The 25,235-nt window shown below is 36.7% G+C and overlaps 1 protein-coding gene across 3 annotated transcripts in view; it reads left to right on the top strand.

Moving 5' to 3' along the window:
- The window catches only part of mast1a (microtubule associated serine/threonine kinase 1a), a 56,818-nt gene that overhangs the window by 16,962 nt on the left and 14,621 nt on the right, over window positions 1-25,235 (top strand). For all 3 annotated transcript variants that reach the window (XM_079858774.1, XM_079858773.1, XM_079858772.1), the window contains exons 3-13: window positions 12,516-12,604; window positions 12,692-12,767; window positions 15,915-15,987; window positions 17,464-17,621; window positions 18,196-18,271; window positions 18,647-18,856; window positions 19,754-19,855; window positions 20,805-20,937; window positions 24,390-24,457; window positions 24,788-24,864; window positions 24,953-25,161. In XM_079858774.1, coding sequence (XP_079714900.1) covers window positions 12,516-12,604; window positions 12,692-12,767; window positions 15,915-15,987; window positions 17,464-17,621; window positions 18,196-18,271; window positions 18,647-18,856; window positions 19,754-19,855; window positions 20,805-20,937; window positions 24,390-24,457; window positions 24,788-24,864; window positions 24,953-25,161 — 1,271 coding nt within the window. The remainder of the gene's footprint in view (window positions 1-12,515; window positions 12,605-12,691; window positions 12,768-15,914; window positions 15,988-17,463; window positions 17,622-18,195; window positions 18,272-18,646; window positions 18,857-19,753; window positions 19,856-20,804; window positions 20,938-24,389; window positions 24,458-24,787; window positions 24,865-24,952; window positions 25,162-25,235) is intronic.

The following is a 25,235-nucleotide window of genomic DNA, read 5'->3' as shown; positions in this document are numbered from 1 at the left end:
AGGAATACAGGTTGATTGTGGCGTGATCTTGTTTGTTGGCGACGGCGACTTTCAGATAATCTGTCAGATTATGAGTCAATGTTGATCCTGTGATGCGGGAGAGTTCAGGAATCAGTTAGATGACAGAATAAACATCTGAGGACAAGTAATCCTGAACATTCATTCATAAAGAGATTCCCAGGATGACAGCCACTGATTTGTATGGAAGCTCGTTTCTGCTACTAAATAAAAACTTAATTTGAAAAAAAGGTAATTGTGACACAATTCTAACTTTATTTTAGTTTATAACTAACAATTCTGACTTTTTTCTCTTTTTTTTTACATTTTTTATAACTCACTTTATAATTCCCAGTTTATAACTCCCAATTCCCAGTTAATAACTCGCAATTCTTAGTTGATAACTTGCAATTCTTAGTTTATAAATCACTATTCCTAGTTTATAACTCCCCATTCCCAGTAATAACTTGCAATTCTAAGTTTATAACTCACAATTCCCAATTTATAACTCGTTATTTCCAGTTTATAACTTATTATTCCCAATTTATAACTTTCTATTCCCAGTTTTTAACTCACTATTCCATTTATAACTCGCATTTCCCAGTTTATAACTCGCTATTCCCAGTTTATAACTCCCAATTCCCAGTTAATAACTCGCAATTCTTAGTTGATAACTTGCAATTCTTAGTTTATAAATCACTATTCCTAGTTTATAACTCCCCATTCCCAGTAATAACTTGCAATTCTAAGTTTATAACTCACAATTCCCAGTTTATAACTTGTTATTTCCAGTTTATAAGCTATTCCCAATTTATAACTTTCTATTCCCAGTTTTTAACTCACTATTCCATTTATAACTCGCTATTCCCAGTTTATAACTCACAATTCCCAGTATATAACTTTCTATTCCCAGTATATAACTTGCTATTCCCAGTTTATAACTCGCAATTCCCAGTTTAAAACGTTCAATTCCCAATTTATAACTCGTTATTTCCAGTTTATAACTCGCTATTCCCAATTTATAACTTTCTATTCCCAGTTTTTAACTCACTATTCCATTTATAACTCGCAATTCCCAGTTTATAACTCGCAATTCGTAGTTTATAACCCACAATTCCCAGTTTATAACTCGCTATTCCCAGTTTATAAATCACAATTACTTTCTATTAACAGTATATATCTTGCTATTCTCAGTTTCTAACTCGTGATTCCCATTTATATCTCACAATTCCCAGTTTATATCTCACAATTCTGACATTTATTCTCCCAATTCTCAGTTTATAACTCGCAATTCTCAGTTTATAACTCGCAATTCTTAGTACATAACTTGCAATTCCCAGTTTATAACTCATAATTCTGACTTTTTTTCTTGCAATTCACAGTTTATAACTCTCAACTCCCAGTTTATAACTCACAATTCCCAGTTTATAACTCACAATTCTGACTTAATTTCTTGCAATTCCCAGTTTGTAACTCAATTAACTTAATTAATTATAACTTATAACTCTAAGTTAATTGTCATTACTGTCCACAAACAATAATTGTTCTGTCATCAAGAGATTAAATTGCTATTATAAAGAAATTGATGTATACAATCAAATGAACATAATCCACACAATTAGGTTTATCAACATTAGCTTTGTTTCAGACCATTTTATCATGCAATTCAGTTGAGCTCAGACACGAGCGCTGCTGTTGTTAGTGTTTTTGAGGTCTTGCAGCATTAGGGGCGACTATATTTCAATTCGTGCAGAGAATTATCTATTGAACTGACTTTTAAATTTTGTCCTTAAATTTAATCTATCTGATAGTTGTTATATAATAAATACAGCCCACATGCTGGATTTAATTAATCGCATTACCTAAATCCCAGTGAAACTGCTCAATGCGCCAATACTGTTAGGAATTAAACTTTTATGTGAACCTGACATTACTGATCTACCCCATGCTGCTGATCTTTCCAAGCACAGCATTTATTATATATACTTTTTAAAAATTGCAAATACTTAATTTGAATGCAGGGATATCTTTTCTTGTCTGCAATGTCATCCAGCTGAGAATGAAAACATTTAAATTCCCCAATTCCCAGTTTATGACTTTTTTCTTGCAATTCCCAGTTTGTAACTCTCAATTCCTGGTTTATAACTCGCAATTCTGACCATTTTCGCTATTCCCAGTTATAACTCACAATTCTAACTTTTTTCTCACAATTCTCAGTTTATAATTCACAATTCCCAGTTTATTACTCTCAATTCTCAGTTTATATCTCACAATTCTAACCTTTTTCTCACAATTCCCAGTTTATTACTCTCAATTCCCAGTTTATATCTCACAATTCCCAGTTTATAATTTGCAATTCCCATTTTATAACTCAAAATTCCCAGTTTATAACTCACAATTCACATTTTTTTCCTCACAATTCCCAGTTTAGATATCACAATTTTATATTATTTTATTTAAAAATTGCAAATCCCTAATTTGAACACAGGTGTATCTTTTCTCCTCTGCAATGTCATCCAGCTGAGAAAGAAAAAATGATACCAGATACTAGAGGACATTGCAGATATTTAATTTGAAGTCAGTGAGTCTAACATCTGAAACGGGGCCATATTTAGTTTTTTAATGAATTGTCGGGACACTGGGACCCACCTTGTAAAACCAGGACATCCGTTCGGTCATCCTGTTTAACAGTCCTTTTTGTCCTCCTTTAAGGAGAGACAGGAGCCACTGCCATCAGAGTCTATATTTATCCCATTCACCTCTAAACCTCTCCTTCACCCATTCATCTTCACACTCATCTATTCTTCCTTTCCTTCTCTGCGTGCACACCAGTATCTGCTCTAGTACCCACATCCTATTGCCTAGTTTTAAAGCATGTCATTGTTTTTGTGACTCTATTTGGTGACACTACACTAGGGGAGCAGAAACTGCACAGTCTTGTTGGGACAACAGCACACCTGCACCTAAACACAACATCTGTTAGTGGCCAGTCATGCTGCTCTTTACAGCAGATGAATGATGAGAGAGGGAGCTCTGGAGACACACTGTATGAAGATGAGAAATGTAACCGGTGATAAAGTAGTCAGCTTTAATTGTCCCGCTGCTGAGCTGCAGACCTGATTGCATTAGTAAATTGACTGCTGCTCTGCAAGCTAGTGTTGTGTGAGTGTGTTGCGTATGTTGGGTTTATTAGTTGTTAAGGTCCTTGCACACTGAGTTCGAAATTTCCGTATGCGTTTTTTCGTATTCGTCATTCGGTAGCTCTGAATTGTCAAAACACCATTCAAATGCTTGTTACGGATGTGCAAAAACACAGAAAATCGAAACCGATCCGAATATTTTTATGGCGGATGAAAGTTTCGGAGGCAGTGTGAAAGCGGGATTGACACAACGTGAGGTCGTATTTATTTTTTTACATGCGAAAATTTCAGACGCGAATTTTGGACTCAGTGTGCAAAGACCTTTAAATCCCAATGAAGACAAAAACGTTCATTTTCTGGTTGTCACTCTCATTAAGTTACAATTAAAGTTACTGAGTCCATGCTAACGTACAAACCTAAATAGCTAACGTTAACTGTTTTCACGTCATGTACAGTAGGTCAAAAACGATCGTGACGACCGTAACATGAGGCTTCTTCCGCTTGCATTGTGATCTAACCCTCGCTTTCAAATTAATCGTGTTACGTACCACCATATTTTTTTAAAAATATTTTATATATCCCTCCATGGCATATTTAAGTCCCACATGAATGCTCCTCAACAAGAGGTTGTCCTTCTGTGTCCAAAATGTATCAAAAACATCTTGGGACAAGGTTTTCACACTGACAGCTGTCGTTGTAAGACAGTTAGCAACTCTGTTTGTTTGTCTGAGATAGTAACAGTAACTAAGGGGGGCGGGGCTTACCGGTTGGTCAATTCCAATAGAGCTGGTAAGTCCCGCCCATCCGTAAAACCCCAAGTGGACCTCTAGGTTGAAAAATCGTCAATGCAAGTGAATGGGAGAAAATAATTATTTTCTGATCCCGTTTGAATTGTGCCATGAATGTGAACATATATTGTCTGTGAATTTTTTATACAATTTTTCATGTTACGAGTTTGACAGTATATTGTTGATTCTTTGGCTAGCAGTTGTGGAAAAGACATAACGAGAAAGACTACATGTCGCCTATGTGACGTCACCCCATAACACATTTTCCCTCCACTTGTCAAATCACGGTGTTAATGCTGCTATTATCTATGGAGACAGATCGAGATACCTGTGTGTTTTGTACCCAAATGTCACCATTCAAACCAAATGGGCTGTTCTTTCTTCAGATTCGCGGTGAAAGCAGCGAAGAGTTGTAGTCCACAAAGTGCTCTCACACAAAATCTAACCGTATCAAACTTCTACCAGCTAAATTGTAGCATTCTTTACATGAAAAATTATATAAAAAATTCACAGACAACATATGTTCACATTCATGCCAAAATTCAAACGGGACCAGAAAATAATTATTTTCTCCCATTCACTTGCATTGACGATTTTTCAACCTAGAGGTCCAGTGGGGTTAGCGGAAGGGGCGGGACTTACCAGCTCTATAAAGCGCCTTAGTAAATAAATACTAAATACTAAATAAGTAATAAACCTTAGTAAATCACCTTGCATGATTCTTTTAGCCTAAATATTCTCCTTCCATAAATTTTGCGTCTGAAAGGGAAACTCCTACAAATGCATATGCAATAAGGTCAGCCTAAAAAATAACTGTCCACGCCTTTTCAGCGCTAATTTTTCACTCCTTGTCAATCCTGACAGTAGTTTTGTAACGCCAAAAGAGGGTTTGCACTGGCGCAAGCTGTTCGTAAATCTGGCCTATGAAGTCTCAAATGTGATGATTAGTCTGTATGGGAGTTCCTCTGTGTCCTTTGAGAGTCTAAGCAGGTGTTAATTGGGGAGCTCGATGGGTCATTCTCCATGGCAACCACTGAATTAACCCTTTCACCTTGTGATGACAGACTTCATTCAGCGGGGAAACGATCTGTTTAACAAACAACACAAGCTCACCTAGTCACACCACGTATTGTTGTGTTTGCTCACCAATGCTGGGATGGGACTGACTCTCTAAAGGTGCGATCTGTTATCATGAGGACAGGTCATGTGCTTACAGTCTATGGTCATGTGCCGTGAATGATGTGGACGTTTTGCTTTACGTTGTGTATAAGCGGTCGCTATGGTAACGGATGACATCAGCTCACCACACGGGACTAGTCTTGTCGTGCCATTGAGATTCCTGTGAAGAGCAGCTTCGTTTCGCAAAGCGTGATCTTATGTGGGTGAAGCATCGTGTGAAATTGGTGGGATTTAACAGCTTTAACTGATTATTGGTGTGTATAAACAGATTCAGTGCTTTTGCTAGTCTAAAGAATAGAGACATTTATAGCAAGCCACGTGTCGACGACTCTGATAGCATGGATGAACTAACAGTCAGTCTCCAGTTTTGTTAAATTATCAACCTTCGTTGAACTTTACAATAAACCTCAGGATTTTAAATTATTTCTGGAGCTTGACATGGTAACTGTAGGGTATTTCACTGCTGGCAAAATGGGCTTTCATTAAAACTTTCTGCCTATAGTAAACGTAAACGAGTAAACGTTTATCGGGAGTGAGTTACTTTAGGTGTCCAGCGTGTTGTAGTCAGTGGCTAAAGACTGCAACCCAGATCCGAGCCACATCTGGGACATGTGGATTCAATGCGTACCAGATGTGGGCCGGATCTGGGCCGACACTATGTTGCTGTCTGGGAAAAGAATCGTAAACATGGAGAGAACACTGTTACAAACCAATGATAAATGATTTCACTGATAAACCTACAATAACTCTTCTGTTAATAACCCGCTTTCGAGTTACTGTCTGTGGGCGGGGACACAAAAATGCAGAAGGATAATCTGTAGTTTTCATGAAGGCCCTGGAGCTGTCAAATACATTTGAATTTCTTTGTCCAGGTAACATGGAGAACGAGTAATCATTGTTCATGTACACTACCGACATTGTAACAGTACAAAGTGGGTCGAAAATCGGCCAAGTTACACTTTAACTGATATGTGTTAGCAAAAAAAAATGTGCTAGCTAAACTGCTAACATAGCCCATGGAAGATTACGTCTTTCGGTAATAGCATATCTATTCAGTTATTTAAGTTTTACATAATGAATATGTAATTTGTGACATTGTGGAAGGGAGAATGGTGATCTAATGAATATTAATTAGGTTATGGACACACTTTTGTTGTGTTTTCATTGTTTAACAGTTGCAGCTTGTTGATCTCTAGTGTTTCAAACCGAATGCAATGGCTGACTTACATCTCCAGCTTTATTATTTTTTACATTTCAGACCGTACTGCAGTCAGATTCTTCAATGCAGCTTTAATAGTTCCCCTTGAAACCATGAAATGTGTGCTTTCCTCCAGTCAAATAATACGAAAATGTTTTTTTTCATTTGTTTTGACATCCCTGCATGGGAAATGATTTGAAAGTGTTTAGATGAGCTTTTCCTGATGAATTGAACATTAGAAACCAACAATGATTCCTCCTGATGGCGTGGCGGAGGCCATATAAAGGATAAATCAGATGTTCTCTCTGCTATTGAAGCGATTCGCTTCGCGAACACTGAAAACAGTCTGTTTATAGAGAAGCGGCGAGGGGAGTTAATGAAAGAGAGTTTGATAAATGGGTTAGTGCTGCTAAATGCCAGTGTTATTGTGGCTGGTGTGTGTGTGTGTGTGTGTGTGTGTGTCTTATTTTTGGTGCTGTATAATTCCATCCATGATTGGCATCATCCGAAGAGCATCAGACCCTGTTGATTTCTCCACGGGTGGCCACGGGTGGCCACGTGTGTGTGTGTGTGTGTGTGTGTGTGTGTGTGTGTGTGAGGTGTTTTTGATTTATTGGCTTCTTTGGATGCAGCTTAGATCCAGAATAGATCAAGCATACGCACTCAGACACACACATTGCCTCTCTCGACTATTACCTCAGAACCTGGATATAACATCGGCCTGTCAGTCATGCTTTGTGTTTCAGAAATATGAACACATCCTGTCTATATTACACTTCCTGTCTCCAGATACAGTATATGAAAGTCATAGCGCACCATATCCGTCCAGACCTCCATCCTTCTCTTCAGACAAATGTTTACTTAATATTATTATTCTGCCAAAGATTGCTCTTTTAGTTCATGGCAGTGCTGTTATTAACTAAAACTGAAAAAAAACCTGTTTTTTTAATTGAAATAAAGATGATATAAAATATAAATATCAGAGTTAGAAAATCAGAAATGTCGCCTTGTCATCTAACTGAAATAAGTTTAATTTGAAGAAAGAAAATGACTAAAACTGAAGTAAAAAATAAATTACAGCTAAAGAGAAAATGGTAACACTTTTACAATAAGATCCATTAGTTAATGCAATAACTAACTAACCTGTAGTTAACTAATGTTAACAAACAAAACATTATGATAAAGTGTTTCCAAAAAATAATAAAAACAACGTATCAAATGATCTAAAGCAAAAACCGAATGTTTAAAAATATTAATAAATACTACTAATTTTCTTGTTGACTTTTTTTTAGATGATCTCACTCATGCTGGTCAGCGTATTAACAGACTTTTCTTGAATATTTCCGTTGTTGCTGATGTAGTAAGTGATTTGAAGTGATATTCACTGCAGTATTTGACAAAAGAGATTGAACGGTGTGGTCTAGGAGGTTCATTTCTGTTTTAAAGAGCAAAAGTGATTAGAAAAGTCATTTCTCAACCAGACGTAATTAACAAATGAGAATCACAGTGAGAGAGAGAGAGAGAGAGAGAGAGAGAGAGAGAGAGAGAGAGAGAGAGAGAGAGAGAGAGAGAGAGAGAGAGAGATAGAGAGAGAGAAGTAATAGCAAAATGGGCAAAAAAAGAGAAAGGAATGGAGGACACACTCTTTAATTTATACACATTTGGAAAAATCAGGAAATAATAATTGAAATTATTCAACTAATTAAATAAATAAAAACTACAAATGTATTTTATGTAAAAAATAATGAATAACTGAAAGCAGTTATAATTTAACTCTATAATAAGATTTGGGGAAAAGCACCTTGTTACATCAAATTCATATATCAAAAAATCAATTCATGGAATAAAAGCAATAAATAACTGTGAAATCAGTCATAATTTCACTCTGTTTATAAAGTAAAGAATATATAAATCTTTATAATTACAAAGAGAGAGATGGGAAGAGAGCAATTCAAGTTTTTTTTATTTGCACTCCTTTATTTATACAATTTTGGAAAAGAAAACCTCATAGCATCAGGAATTCAAATTCAATTTAAGAAAAGAAAGAAAAAACCTTTAAATAATAAAAATAATAAATAACTGTAAAAGCAGTCACATTCATTAAAAAACATTAAAAATCTTATAATTTAACTTAAAGTCTCTTCTTAATTTTTTCTTAAATTAAATTTAAGTTATTAATTTATAAGGTATATTTTCATTTGTTCATTTGTTTCATTAAATTTTTTTCTTTTGTCAAATCAACTTAGATCATTTATGTGGTTCAGATAACATAATATTTTGAGTTTCTGTTGATTGAACAGAAACTCAAAAACTCCAACTCAAAAACAGAAACTCCTTCATTGTATTAACTCAAAATTTTGATTTCAATGAACTCAAAAACTCAAAGTAAAACCAACTATATATTTTTTTTTTACAGTTGAGGGTATCTTGTTGCCTCTTTATAGCTGTAATCTCTGAACTGAAACTAAAGTAATCTCTTCATCTGAGAGAGATAGAGATAGAGAAGTGAGAGGTTTAAAAATAAAGCTTGTGGTTGCAGGCGGAAATAATTTTATGAAATTTTCACACAAAGTCATGTTTTTTGTGATCTGTGATACTGTGTGTGTGATAGTGAAACCAAGATGCAGAAGCAAATTAGACGTTTTATCTCCGCTCCTGTCTCTCTCTCTCTCTCTCTCTCTCTCTCTCTCTCTCTCTCTCTCTCTCTCTCTCTCTCTCTTTCACACACACACAGGGGGTTTGGAGGAAGAACATTACATTACTTCCTGCAGATGCTAATGCGCTTCTGTTAAATATTTCACAATGAATGCATGGGCTTCGTCTGTTCTGCTACAGTGTGGTTTCTTGTCAGCGAGCGTTAGACTCTGAAGCTGAGCAGAGAATCGCATTCAGTCTGACAACTGTTTCCATTTTTAAAAAGGTCAATCTCTTCCCCTCACATTGTGTCCTGTTTTCTTGAGATGTCATCCTTTTAAAGTGGATACTGCACATTTCATTTGTGGGAATTAATTTGGAGAGGTTTAGACTGCCGTTTTCTTTTCTGAAGTTGCTGTGCACAGTTATTACTCACTACAGAATCAGTACGTAAGTATAGCCACAGGATTATACTGTATTATGAAGGGAGAACACCACAATCTAGAGCACTTCTACTGAGACAGACTTCTTTACTGAGAGAAATGTAAATTTAAGATGTTATGTAAGCTTCAAACACAGTGTGAGTTTAAAGCATAAGCAGACTACACTGCACACAACTAGTTGCAAAGTTATATGGAGCAGAAACAAGAGCTCATGAATACTGATCAGACCCAGTCAAAGACTCGGACTCATGCGTGGGAGAATCTCAGCAAACCTGTCAAGAACACGTCCAGGTCATATTTCACCACTAAACCGCAAGAAAGAAATGATATTTTACATGAAAAAAAGAGCATTTGATGCGTCTGCATGGTTTACTTTACTCATTACTCATTCTCAATAGGGATTCTCATGATAGTTTTTTTTTTCAATGGCGTAAAAGTAATCTCACTAATAACTGATACACAAACATATCACATAGTTTACCTGCCAATTTAATAATTTATAGATAATTAATTTAGTAAAAAAGACTATACACTCACCGGCCACTTTATTTGTTACACCTTAGTACCAGGTTGGACCCCCTTTTTCCTTCCGAACTATACACTTATACACCTTACTACACTGTAAAAAGTGAATAGTTGGATCAACTTAAAAAAATTACTTCAATTGGTAACGCCTAAAGAAATTAAGTTTTCTCAACTTAAATTATCACATTTTTATTCACAATAAAACGTGATAATTTAAGTTGAGAAAACTTAATTTCTTTAGGCGTTACCAATTGAAGTAATTTTTTTAAGTTGATCCAACTATTCACTTTTTACAGTGCAGTACCGGGTTGGACCCCCTTTTTCCTTCCGAACTGCCTTAACTCTTCATGGCACAGATTCAACAAGGCGCTGGAAACATTCCTCAGAGATTTTGCTCCATATTGTCATGATATCATCACTCAGTTGCTGCAGATTTGTCGTCTGCACATCCATGATGTGAATCTCCCGTTCCAGCACATCCCAAAGCTGCTCTATTGGATTGAGATCTGGAGACTGTGGAGGCCATTTGAGGATAGAGAACTCATTGAAATGTTTGAGATGATTTGAGCTTTGTGACTTCCTACTGGAAGTAGCCATCAGAAGATGATACACTGTGATCATAAAGGCATGGACATGGTCAGCAACAATACTTAGGTAGGCTGTGGTGTTTAAACAATGTTCAAGTGATACTAAGAGGCCCAAAGTGTGCCGAGAAAATCTCCTCCACACCATTACACCAGCAGAAGCCTGAACCGATGATACAAGGCAGGATGGATCCATGCTTTCATGTTGTTCACGTCAAATTCTGACCCGACCATCTGAATGTCAGAAATCAAGACTCATCAGACCAGGCAACGTTTTTCCAATCTATTCATATTTGATTTTGATGAGCCCATGTGAATTGTAGCCTCAGTTTCCTGTTCTCATCTGACAGGAGAGTCACCGGTGTGTGTGTGTGTTCTGCTTCTGCTTCAAGGTTCAACATGTTCAGAGACGCTCTTCTGCAGAACTCGGGTGTAATGAGTGTGTTTGAGTTACTGTTGCCCTCAGCTCAATCCAGTCTGGTCATTCTCCTCCGACCTCTGGCATCAGCAAGGCCTTTTCTCCCACAGAACTGCAGCTCACTGGATATTTTCTCTTTTTTGGCCCGTTCTCTGTAAACTAGAGCCGGCTGTGCACGAAAATCCCAGTAGATCAGCAGTTTCTGAAACACTCAGACCAGCTCGTCTGGCACCAACAAACACGTCATGTTCAAAGTCACTCAAATCACCTTTCTTCCCCGTTCTGATGCTCAGTTTGAACTTCAGCAGATCGTCTTGGTCGTGTCTACATGCCTAAATGCATTGAGTTTCTGCCATGTGATTGGCTGATTAGAGATTTGCATTAATGAGCAGTTGAACAGGTGTACCTAAATAAGTGGCTGTGTATAATATATCTTATATGTTTGTCAAGAATATGCATACATTAAAAGAAACTCCAAAAGTCTAAACAAATAGATATATTCTTTAAGAAAAAAACATATTTATTTATTTTGATTCTGGGGTTAAAAATGACCTGAATCAGTTCCTGACAGGTTTCATGAGTGCATTTCTGTATTTTTTAGTGTTTTCTGCGACATACTCACACACATGCTGATCTATAGAATGAAATGCAGCCTGAGGAACTAATAAACAGATGAAAGAGAACAAGAGAGAAGATGATCAGAAGGGATAAAATGGGAGCATCACTGGAGATTTCAGTCAGTACTCACTGAGACACACACACACACTCTCACACACATCTAGATCAGGAGTGATGAGCAAGTTTTTTACACTACGCAAATGGACTTTCTGATGATTGCATCATGTCATTACATGAGGCTGTCATCTCCAGCTGTGTCTCGGGGAGTGTTATTGGACGTGATGAAGTCTTAACCAGCCAATCGCAAGGCTGGGTTGTCACGCGTAGGCTGTCGGCTTTGTTGCCGTGGCAGCATGACATTTCACTTTCTTGTTTGTCCCTCGTGTTCGGCTTCAGTCGCTGTAACTTTATTCCTCAGTCTCAGCAGTTCTCTGAGGTTAGAAACTCTGTTTTGAGATTATGAATGTTTATATACAATATATGTATATATATAAAATGTATAGCCTATATAAAATATATATATATATATATATATGAAGAGTTCAGATGCAAAAGCCTCTAAGTGCCATCTGAAATTTTCTTCTAGAATGATCATTTTTATCAAACTCGTATATTTAAGTTCAGTAATTTCACTTAAATGACTATTAATATGTAATTTTAGAGGCTTTTGCTTTAGAGGCTTTATATATATATAAAATGTGTAGAATTTATTACATATATTTTAGGAATGTATATATATATATAATTTCTATATATAGCAAAAAGATTATATTTAATATAATATATATATAAAATACAGTATAAATGTATATATATATATATATATATATATGTGTGTGTGTGTGTGTGTAAAAATAAATTATATTAAAAAAATATATTTATATGCAGACTAGATACAAGCTAATCGTTGTCCATTTTCTTTAATATCTCCTTCTGAACGTGTGTGATTTCCCTTGCCGAGTGTCATGATCATGTGTTGTATGTTTTCCAGCTGTCGCACCAGTAACCGAAAGAGTCTGATCCTGACCAGTACGTCGCCCACTCTTCCTCGGCCTCACTCTCCTCTACCGGGACACATAGGTGAGCGCTCACCCTTGATCACATGATCTGCTCCGATGTCTCAGTCCACAGGTGTCGTTCTCATCCATGTCTCTGTCCACCTCACAGGAAGCAGTCCGCTGGACAGTCCCAGGACCTTCTCCCCCAGCGCACCCGCACATTTCTCTTTTGCATCATCCAGAAGGTAAATAATTGAACAAACAACCCAGAAGCTGTTCTTCGTTTAATCTGTCAGACCTTGTTTGTTCAGACAGTCTTTTTTTGGCATGTCCGTCTCAAATGGGTTTAGTTTTTTGTCACCTGACCCGTAGAGATATGTAATACCTGGAGAAAGCTCTCCACTCTCGTTCCCATTCATCTCAAGGACAGTTATCTGGCTGGGATGCTCTCAAGTGTCAGAATAAAGTAATGTCTCTTACCCGTTTAGTACCACGGCTGCCACTCTCAATCTCTCTCTGTCATAATGATGCCAAAAATGTACACAGACAACACCGACTTCTTAACAAAAGTTGATTTGGTCGCTTGAGGACGGTCAGTTATAAAGATCAGATTTGAAGAGCACATTTGGTTTGTGTGCAGTGTGAAGAAAGCCTGACTGAAACTGCACATTTCACTGCATTTACTCGATCTTGTTTCACTGTTCTCTTCAACAACTATCTGGGGAACACCCAGAGCAATCTCAAAATCAATACAGACTTACATGTTGCTATTTTTTCCTTTACATTTTGAACAAGCAATAAAAAAAGCTCTCGTAATTTTAAAAATATAAGTTTTTCCCCCAAAAAGAAATGGAAACCTATGGAAGCTTGTTTCCGCCACAGAATAAAAAATTTAAAAAAAGGTAATTGCTACTTTTTATCACAGAATTGCCTGATATTAAGTCACAATTTCGAATTATAAAGTCAGAATTGAGTGAGATATAAACTAAATAAAACATTTTTCCTTAGAATTGGACTTTATAACTCGCAGCTGCGAGTTTATATCACACAAGTCGTCAGAACTCGCAATTCTGATTTTTTTTCTCAGAAATGCATGTTTATATCACGCAATTCTGACTTTATATCACGCAATTGTGAGTTTATACTTTGCAATTTTGACTTTATATCGCAATTCTGAGAAATAAAGATGTAAACTCGCAATTGTGAGATAAAAAGTCGCCATTATCTTTTAAAATGTTTTATTCTGTGGGGGATACAAGCTTCCATAGTAACTTTAGAAGTTTTACAACCCCAAGTTTATTTATTTCAAATTTTGTTTATTTATTTTTACATTTTTAATTGAATCTTGTCATGAAAATAGCCTTCGATGCATTAATCCGTTTATTTATTTTAAATTTTGTTTATTTATTTTTAAAATGTTTTCATTGAATCTTGTCATGAAAATAGCCTTCGATGCATTAATACATTTATTTATTTTAAATTTTGTTTATTTATTTTTACATTTTTTTCATTGAATCTTGTCATAAAAATAGCCTTCGATGCATTAATACGTTTATTTATTTTAAATTTTGTTTATTTATTTTTTAATATTTTAATTGAATCTTGTCATGAAAATAGCCTTCGATGCTGACATGGCATTAATACGTTTATTTATTTTAAATTTTGTTTATTTATTTTTACATTTTTTTCATTGAATCTTGTCATGAAAATAGCCTTCGATGCATTAATACATTTATTTATTTTAAATTTTGTTTATTTATTTTTTAATATTTTAATTGAATCTTGTCATGAAAATAGCCTTCGATGCTGACATGGCATTAATACGTTTATTTATTTTAAATTTTGTTTATTTATTTTTTTAAATTTTAATTGAATCTTGTCATGAAAATAGCCTTCGATGCTGACATGGCATTAATAAGTTTATTTATTTTAAATTTTGTTTATTTATTTTTTAATATTTTAATTGAATCTTGTCATGAAAATAGCCTTCGATGCTGACATGGCATTAAGCAATGCACTACTGCTACTACTACTAGCACAAATCGCCATTGAAACATTAAGATAAAGCATGAATTATTGATGTTTTTGTGTGTTTTCTTATTATTAAGAGTGCATTTACAAGGACCAATTGTTGTGAAATCACGTTTTTCCAATTCCAACTAAATCCGACGTCTTTATTAAAGCTGTTCAGTTAGTTCAGAGAGGTTCTTCATTGTGAAGATCAAGTGTGTTTGTTAGCAGCACACATCATTCCTCAGCGAACGACTGCCCGTCACACAGACGTTTGTCTGAAAGACGAGTGCGAAGGAGAGATTGAGGGACGAGAGACAGACGATTGATCCGCGCTTTCGTTCCTGTCTGACGCGAGGGCTAATATTGGATTTTGCCCATATAAATCTCGTGCAGCGAGACGGTTGCACAGCATGAATCATCAATCCTGTCCAAAGCACAGAGCTTCTGCTCACAAAACACACAAGAACATGAAATATAGTGCCTGACAAAGAAGACACAATCCAGCCCAGTGCAACAGAACATCGCAACAAAAGTTTGCAAGACATAAAAACGCATGCATGATTAAGAAGTCAATTTTTTGAGCCGTGCGGTTCATCCCTGCTGAGATCCTCTTTTCATGCTTTCAGTATGTGGAACCCTTGGTTCTGCTCTCTTCTAATGCTGTGGGATGACAGCTTTAATGACCCCACTGGGAACGTTGCCCGGCACCGAAATATGCACTAAACAGTGTAGAAATGTGATGGTCGCCTAGCAACCGCATAAGAATGCTGCCACATGGACTTATAAACTCTGCCCACAAAGCACTGTGATAACTCGGTCACATTTAATGTTTTACACTAGAAATATCAAACGCAAACAATCTTGCCATTGGTTGAGCGCATGTTTCTGTTTGTTGCTTTTTACTTTTCATTTATAAAAAGCTGAAATTAATTATACAGTAAAATTGGAAATATTATTATAACTTCAAATAGCTGTTTGATGCATTTTAATGTTTTAAAATGTAATTTATTCCTGTGATCAAAGCTGAATTTTCAGCATCATTAATCCAGTCTTCAGTGTCACATGATCCTTCAGAAATCATTCTAATAAGATGATTTGATGCTCAAGAAACATTTATTAGCATTATCAATGTTGAAAATATTTGATGCTTGATGCTTGCAAAGCCTTACACAATGAGTCATACACATTCATTTCATTGTTATGTAGAAGGGACAATGAATCATTTATCTAAACTGTAGATTTGAAACATTCAGTTTGGTTGAAACGAACATGTTTAACGTTTAGCTTGTTTCGGTTTCGTGTGATAAACTGTGGCTTGTACGTAAAGTCTGGTAGATGTTGGTAAGGATGCTGAAGCTCGACTCGTTCTCTCTCCGCAGGGCCGATGGCAGACGCTGGTCTCTGGCCTCTCTTCCCTCCTCCGGATATGGGACCAACACACCCAGCTCAACGGTACATGAGGAACCAGTCCAGAGAATGCTCTGGCATTTATAGTTTTGACTAGATAGTCACTAAAAGGTGTTGTAAACTGCAAACTATTGCAGACAGTGAAATACACTGCCACCATCGTTTAAACGCATGTGGATTATACTATATTAAATTGAAAGTCAAAACAGGATGAATCAAATGGGTGAGAATGATGGAGTGAGAAAGAATCATAATGTGTGGAATTATATGGGAAAATAATGCATTGTCTAGATCCAATGCAAGATATTTATAATAATTAGATCTATATTCATTAATTTATATATGTTGTTTTGAATGGGGTTTCATTACAGCAACTTGCCATCTTTTCCTGCGATCAAAGATGTGTTACATAAACATTCTAAAGCTGAAAAAGCATTTTTATTTTCTCAAACTCCTGAAAATAATGAGCTCATGAATATGGATGTCTGAGTGTAGTTACATGATTGAGCATATACAGTATGTGTTCAAAAGTGTGGAGTCACTAGTAAAAATTATGGATGGGTGGATGGATGGATGGAAAGATGAAAGATGGATGGATGGGTGTGGGGTTGGGTGGATAGATAGATAGATAGATAGATAGATAGATAGATAGATAGATAGATAGATAGATAGATAGATAGATAGATAGATAGATAGATGGGTGGATGGGTGATTGGGTAGATGGATGGATGGATGGATGGATGGATGGATGGATGGATGGATGAATGGATGGGTGGGTAGATGGATGGATGGATGGATGAGTGGGTGGATAGATAGATGGATGAATGGGTGGATGGATGGATGGATGGATGGATGGATGGATGGATGGATAGATAGATAGATGGGTGGATGGGTGATTGGGTTGATAGATGGATGGATGGGTGGGTAGATAGATGGATGGGTGAATGGATGGGTGGGTAGATAGATGGATGGATGGATGGATGAGTGGGTGGATAGATAGATAGATAGATAGATAGATAGATAGATAGATAGATAGATAGATAGATAGATAGATAGATAGATAGATAGATAGATAGATAGATGGGTGGATGGGTGATTGGGTTGATAGATGGATGGATGGGTGGGTAGATAGATGGATGGGTGAATGGAGGGGTGGGTAGATGGATGGATGGATGGATGGATGAGTGGGTGGGTAGATAGATAGATAGATAGATAGATAGATAGATAGATAGATAGATAGATAGATAGATAGATAGATAGATAGATAGATAGATAGATGGATATATGGATGAATGGGTGGGTAGATGGATGGATGGATGGATGGATAGATAGATAGATAGATAGATAGATAGATAGATAGATAGATAGATAGATAGATAGATAGATAGATAGATAGATAGATGGAAAGATGAATGGATGGATGGATGGATGCATAGATAGATCCTAATGAAACCCAATGGCCGTAACATTGTGGGACTTGCTTTGTTCCATGTGGAAGTATATAACGGTCTGTTTCTTCAGTCTTCCAGCTCGTCTCAGGAGCGTCTCCATCAGCTGCCGTTCCAGCCCACACTGGACGAGCTGCACTTCCTGTCCAAACACTTCGGCAGCACCGAGAGCATCACCGATGATGACGGACGCAGATCGCCACACGTGCGGCCACGCTCGCGGAGTCTCAGGTACACACGCTCACACAAACTACTGAAGCACATCAAAACCAGTTTGTGCCAAATGTTATTTAGTGTGTGTGTGTGTGTTCACACTTGGTATGTTTGGTTGGATTAAAGCGAACTCTGGGGCGATTGCTTTGTCAATGCAATGACAGTGTTGCTCATCACAGTTCAGTACAAGCATCAGAGCCGTGTGTGTGACGGAGGGATTCCTGACGCTGTTTTGACTCATTTACACATTTTATAAACTCTGTACGAGTTCTCAGCTGCTCAAAATACCATCATACGCACATCCAGCGAGCGCATTTATCCCAGAACACAACATTGTTATGGATGTTCAGTAAGATCTTTCTCGAAATATACAAAATAAAAGCCGACCAATCAGGTTGTGAACGTATTCCTATGCCTTTAGGTTCACTGTATTTAATTTCAGTGTTAAAATGCCAATGTGAATGCTAAGCAGACCAGGACTAAATGATTCTTTTTTTGATCTGGACCAAGCGAACCGAACTACAAGTGTGAACACACCCTGGTCGTCTTCTTTCTTCTCCTCTATTCTCATCCTCTCTGTTTCTCTCTCCAGTCCAGGGCGATCACCTTCCTGCTACGACAATGAGATTGTTATGATGAACCATGTTTATAAGGAGCGGTTCCCTAAGGTTAGCAAAACACAAACACACACTCTTCAGTGTTTTACTTACTTGAGCATTGCACATACGTTTGGACTTTTAACTTTTTGCCGCACTAGTTAAATGTGGGTAAATTTACCAGCCATAAGGGCAAACTTCACAAAACATGTCAAAAACATGTCCAGGTCATGTTTCACCTCAAAATCAAAAGGGGAAAAAAAGATGAAATCATATTTTGAATATGAAAATTTTTCTTAAGTTTTAGTTTTGCATTGTGGGTAACACTGTTGTATTATTTTCCAGAAATATTGTTGAGTGTTAAGTGTGAACCCTAGTTTGTCTCTGCAACTGCACTCCACGTTATATTCCCTGTTAAAAGTGTCGTTATCTGTCTGTTACGTTCAGGCCAAAGCTCAGATGGAGGAGCGTTTGGGTGATTTCATCGAGTCGTACTCGCCTGAGAACGTGCTGCCGCTGGCCGACGGGGTCCTCAGCTTCATCCACCACCAGATCGCAGAGCTGTCCCGAAACTGCCTGACCAAATCTCGCGAAGGCCTCATCACCACCGTTTACTTCTACGAGCTGCAGGAGAACCTGGAGAAACTCCTGCATGAAGTGAGCATGAGTCTAAATGTGTGGGCTGCATATGAGTCAAGTAAAGTCACCTTTATTTATATAGCGCTTTGTTTCAAAGCAGCTTTTCTGTGATTACAGGAAAATAATGCATTTCAGCTGTTGTTCAGCTGGATATGAGTACGTTTGTTTCAGCTGATATTAATTAACATCTCGCTTCATTTAACTGGATTATTAAACCGTTCATATTCCATTAGCTCAGTGTTTGTTTATTATTTTATTGCATCTCTAATTACTTAAATTAAATTAAATTGTTTAAAATGCCACAAAAACAATTCTTCTGAAGAACATAAAAAAATAATATTTAAAACTAAAATGAATCATTCTTTTTTTTATTCCACACCATAGCAAAATCCATTTGTAGTTTCACTACTATGGAGGGCCAGATTACTCAAAAGAAAATAATTAAATTAAATATTTAAAAAAAAAAATTACATATTGTTGACTGACAACTATAACGCTGCAAATGAAACACAAGCTCATGCTTAAATGAAAAATTAATCGAAAGATAATGATAAAAATTTTAAATTAATGCAAAGTAATTCTAAAATTAAATACAAAGGACATTTATTTGTTTGTTTGGTGATTTAATAATTAATTCAGTTATTCATTTAATTATTTTGATGTTTTTGTTAAGTATTTAATTATGTTTTTAATGATTTAAATATTTATTTTATGTTTTAATTTTTTAATAATTTGGCCCTGCGTTCACTACAGCCACGAGGAAATATTTTCTTTGAGCTTCAGATTTAGTAATGAAATCTATATTTGTCTACAAACCTAATATCAGGAGACCTGAGAAATATAAATTCACTCAAGTGTGTTTAATTTTCCGATTAAGATTGTAAGTAGTTAAAATGGTCTTCTGTTTTCTGTCAGGCCTATGAGCGATCAGAGAGCTCGGAGCTGACCTTCATCATAGAGCTGGTGAAGAAACTCTTCATCATCATCTCCCGCCCTGCCCGACTGCTTGAGTGTCTGGTGAGAGTCCACACACACACACACACACTTGATCTGCCTGTCGTTGGGCTTGGTCGCTTCTTCAGCCTACGTTGTGCAGTTGCCATAGCAACTGTCTGATGGGGTCACCAAGGGTCAGGAGAAGAAAGTACAATGTGCTGAAAGGCTTCAGTGTAACAAAAACCTCGACTGGTATTATCAAACACAAAAGACTCCCAGTAGTGCGACCACTGGAAATATGGATCACTGGATAATTCAATAATATGGATCACCAGATAAATACATATGTGGACATGAAATATTGAATTATTTCACCTGTTTATTATCTTATTATCTTAAAGAAAAAATAGTCTGTTACAATCTAACATAATAATTGACCTAGCAACAAAAATTAGCTCCCAATTACAAACAAATATTCAAGATGCATAGAAAACAAAACTATGCTTTCATTCGAAATTTTAGAATAGATACGTTTCTTTCTGCATTGATCAAACGTGGCAAATTTCATTTTCATAAAATGCTCTATTTCAAATAAATGCTGTTCTTTTGATCTTTCTTTTCATCAAAGAATCCTGAAAAGAAAAATGTATCAAGGTTTCCACAAAAATATGAAGCAACAGTTTTCAACATTGATAATAATGAGAAATGTTTCTTGAGCATCAAATCATCATATCAGAATGATTTCTGAAGAATCATGTGACACTGAAAACTGAAGAGTAATGATGCTGAAAATTCAGCTTTGATCACAGGAATAAATTACAGTTTAAAATATATTCAATTAGAAAACCATTATTTTAAATTATAATAATATTGCAGTTTTTACTGTACTTTTGATCAAATAAAATGCAGCTTTGGTGAGCAGAAGAGATTCTTTCAAAAACATTGAAAAATCGACAGACCCCGAACTTTAGAAACGGTGGTTTATTTCACTACAGAATGCTGCAATTGACCAAAAACTGCATTTCCTCAGGAGTTTAACCCTGAAGAGTTCTACCACCTCCTGGAGGCAGCAGAAGACCACGCTAAAGAGGGCCAGCTAATGAAGGCAGACATCCCACGATACATCATCAGCCAGCTCGGCCTGACCAGAGACCCTCTGGAAGGTGAGAGAGACCAACACGACTGAACATCTTCACACAGAGCGTGTTAGTCTCTAGAGGAACGAGCGTAGCAGAAGCCGAGAGAGGGGGAGAAATGTAGGTCATACTGAGAGACATTGATGAGATTATGGAACAGGTTTTAAGGAGACGCACACAGGCAGTGGGAAGTTTGTATTCCTGCCAAGAACGCGGGGAAATGTGTAAGCACCGCTGTGAACCTGGCAAACAGCAGCCGGCTCAGAGTAATGGGGCTTTTGATAAAAACATGCACTTGCTCTCTCTCTCTCACTGCACAACTAAACACAACAAAATATTTCTCTAGCAAAAAATGCACTCTGATGTTTTTTTTAAATGCTACTCGGCCTATTTAGTTAAAGTCCCCCTGTAGTCAGTCATTTTATCCCTTAAAACTCCTCACCAAAATTACACATTTAAATGTTTTTTCCTTGAAATTTTTTTTCTTCATGCCTTAAAATAGCTTGAATGTAACTGTACACCCTTGTCTCATTTAGTATACGTGGTTCTATGAATATGCAAATGAGCCCCGCCTCCACTCACTCACTCCAGCTCAGAGATCCACTCGTTGGCGATCACACGTTGATCTGATTGGTTACAAGGTAGTTTGTGACGTCAGAAACACCAGCGATTTCAAACCGTGTTTTTGAGACTGTCTTTGGTTCACTGCAGTTTTAAGGAGAAAATACTCAACAATGGTGTCGACTTGTGAATTTACACATGGTTTGTCCTCAAGAATATTAAAAACACCACATAGACATAAACAACATTAAAAGCTTGATTTTTACCACAGGGGGACTTTAAAATAAATTGCACGCCAAATAAAACAATGTGAATTTATGTGATCAAGCATAACTGTTACAAAGTTCAAGTTCAGGGACGAAGGAAGCAGACGCCAAACAACTTTAATCATAAAATATGCATAAACGACAAAAAGGAAGGAGCGGCAGCAGCGTGTAAGCCTAATAAAAACAGCAACATAAAAATGTCTCAGGTTCTCGGCCGCGCCCTGCTTCATACCACAGTAACGTTAAAGCAACACCAAAGATTCTTTTGTACCTTAAAATAATGTTTCCAAAATCGTTTCAGTGGTTCATCAACTCGTAACAGGGTGAACGGCACTTCTGCATTCGCTTTGTGACCTTCTGTCGGCTATAACCGCACTATGCAAGTTTGCCAGATCGAGTAGCGGATCTGTAGTTCGAATGAGACATAAGAAACTACAAATTTGACTTGCTTTACGGCAAGCGTTACAATAGCAAAAAAATAGCAAGCAATGTCATTATTTAGTTTTCTTCGTTTTCTTTCATAAAATCATGCAACATACTCTACCTTGTCTGTGGACATCGTTATTTTCAAAGCCGGTGCTGGATAAACAAATAGCGTGCGTGCGACGGTAGGCTGCGGTAGGCTAAATTATTTACGACAATGGTAATGGACAATTCCGCTTCCAACCTGTAGGGGGACCGAAGAGGAAAAGTGCTTTGGTGTTGCTTTAATAAAACTTAAATACATTAGCTCATCTATGAACATGATTTCTGCCTGAGTCCCGTCGGATTGCTTTCCATCGGCTCTGGAGGTGAAGACTCCTTCATGGCATCATGAAAAATGTGTGGCAAAACTTACATACTGTGCCTTTAATATATTTAACTTAATTTCATTGCATGCAGTGAGTATAAAATGTATACCTAATCCATTTCCGTTGGGACTTTATGAATCATTTTCATTGTTGTTATCGAGTGAGATTATGGTCCAATGAGATTTCACTGTGGGCAGAACTGAGTAAAGCAGTCTTGTTTGGCCTTGTGTTTATTGTCGTCCTGTCAGTGTTTCGTCTCAGAGTCCAGCAGCACATCATTTATCTGGATACAGATTTAAATCCTGCCACTCAGCGTTTCACCCAGCTTGATTTGGACACTGTGAAACCGTATCCCTGGGAAAGCAGGTTTAACTCAGGTCACTCAAGTCTAGTGTGAAATAGCGAAGACTCGTTTCAGTCACCTCGCTCAATTTTCCGGCTGCACAAGCTGCCAGAGAAAATGAAGTTTAAAATCCCAGATGTGTTGAAGATGTTATTTTCCACATGCCGTTATACTGAACTCAGCTAGAGGCTGACGGAAAAAGCGCTGTTTTAATTGCTGTTTCAGTGCTTGTTTGTGTGTTTTCTTGAGTTTTTGTTTATTTATATCATATTCTTTATTTAGATCAGCGACGCTTCCTTTTTGTCTCTAGAATGGGTGGTTGCTGTGGTGACTGGAGGAGTTGTTTTTAGACACGATTAGGCAATATGCTGTTGGATTGCATGGAAAGGCAAAGGCAGATGGCTAATTATATATGAATTTTAGATAACTCTTCATTTGTTGAGAGTGATCAAATATGCATGCTACTCATGATTACATATACACAATTTTGGACATATACCATAGAATTACAATGCAAATTTAGTGCATATATATATATATATATATATATATATATATATATATATATATATATATATATATATATATGAAGAGTTCAGATGCAAAAGCCTGTAAGTGCCATCTGAAATTTTCTTCTAGAATGATCATTTTTATCAAGATCGTATATTTAAGTTCAGTAATTTCACTTAAATGGCAATGCAAATTACCTATTAATTGTCATTTAAGTGAAATTACTTAACTTAAATATACGATCTTGATAAAAATGATCATTCTAGAAGAAAATTTCAGATGGCACTTAAAGGCTTTTGCATATATAAATGTGCACATTTTTGGCCATTCAGAAGTTTGGGGTCAGTAAGATTTTTTTTTTTTTTTTAAAGAAATAAATACTTTTATTCAGAAAGGACACATTAAATTGACAGGAAAGACATTTATAATTTCAAATAAATGCTGTTCTTTTCAAGAATCCTGAAAAAATGCATCACAGTTTCCACAAAAATAATAAACTGTTTTCAACATTGATATTAATCAGAAATGTTTCTTGAGCATCAAATCATCATATTAGAATGATTTCTGAAGGATCATGTGACACTGAAGACTGGAGTAATGATGCTTTGATCACAGGAATAAATTACATTTTACAATATATTCACATAGAAACCAGCTATTTTAAATTGTAATAATATTTCGCAATATTTTTGATCAAATAAATGCAGCCTTTGTGAGCAAAAGAGAGACTTCTTTCAAAAATAGTGAGTCTTACTGGCCCCAAACTTTTGAACAGCAGTGTATATTATTAATATATTTATGTATTACATATTAATTTAATTAATTTAGTTTCCTTTGACTAGAATCTTAGGCTATTAATTGGACCAAAAACTTTAAAAGTTGAAAACATAAAACTGTTTCTCAAACAACACATTTATGTAATTTTAATTCCTCAAAGGTAGTACATATTTACTGCATGTAAAAACATATAATTAAAAATGATTAACCAAACATCCTTCTCCCATACAGAAATGGTGAATTTGGAGAGTTATGACAGTGAGGGCCCACACACGCCGGAGACGGACGACTCTGCTGAAGTGAGTGCAATGGTGCAGTCATGTACATTTTGTGTTGCAATGACCAAAAAGTTTGCATCGGATCATAACTTTTACCTACTTGAATAAAGTCTGTGATTTAAGCAAAGAGGGGGAAAACAGAGCAAGATGTGTTATATAAGCTTGCAGTTTTCTAACTCTTTCACATGGAAACATATTTTTAATTAAGGACTCGGCAAACTCTAGGAGCACAACTGCAGCGGCAGGGATTCAGGATGAAAGTGGGAGAAATGAAACGGCATAAGGAGTGAAATGATGCTCCAGTGAGGCTACTTATTTCCCCTGCATTGAATCACACTTTTTCTCTCTCAGGGGAAGCTCAAAGCCATCAAACCGCCCTGTGAATCAGACTTCCAGACTATCAAACTCATCAGCAACGGAGCGTACGGGTAAGAATACTCTAACACTGTTATTCACTCTGAAATTATTCAAAGCCATTGTGTAAATATTGATCTCTCCCTCTCGTTTGGATCATAGAGCTGTGTATTTGGTCAGACACAGAGAGACACGCCAGCGCTTTGCCATGAAGAAGATCAACAAACAAAACCTGATCCTGCGGAACCAGATCCAGCAGGCGTTCGTGGAGCGGGACATCCTGACCTTCGCCGAGAACCCCTTCGTGGTCAGCATGTTCTGCTCTTTTGAGACACGCCGTCACCTGTGTATGGTTATGGAGTATGTAGAGGGTAAGACATCACACACACACACACACACACACACTGTAGTGATGGGTCATTCATGAACACGTGACAAATGAACG

The sequence above is a fragment of the Squalius cephalus genome (genome assembly GCF_949319135.1).
Source record: "Squalius cephalus genome assembly, chromosome: 2".
Classification (NCBI taxonomy): Eukaryota; Metazoa; Chordata; class Actinopteri; order Cypriniformes; family Leuciscidae; genus Squalius; species Squalius cephalus.
The sequence above is the reverse complement of the archived record's forward strand: the minus strand, read 5'-3'. Positions and strand labels throughout refer to the sequence as shown.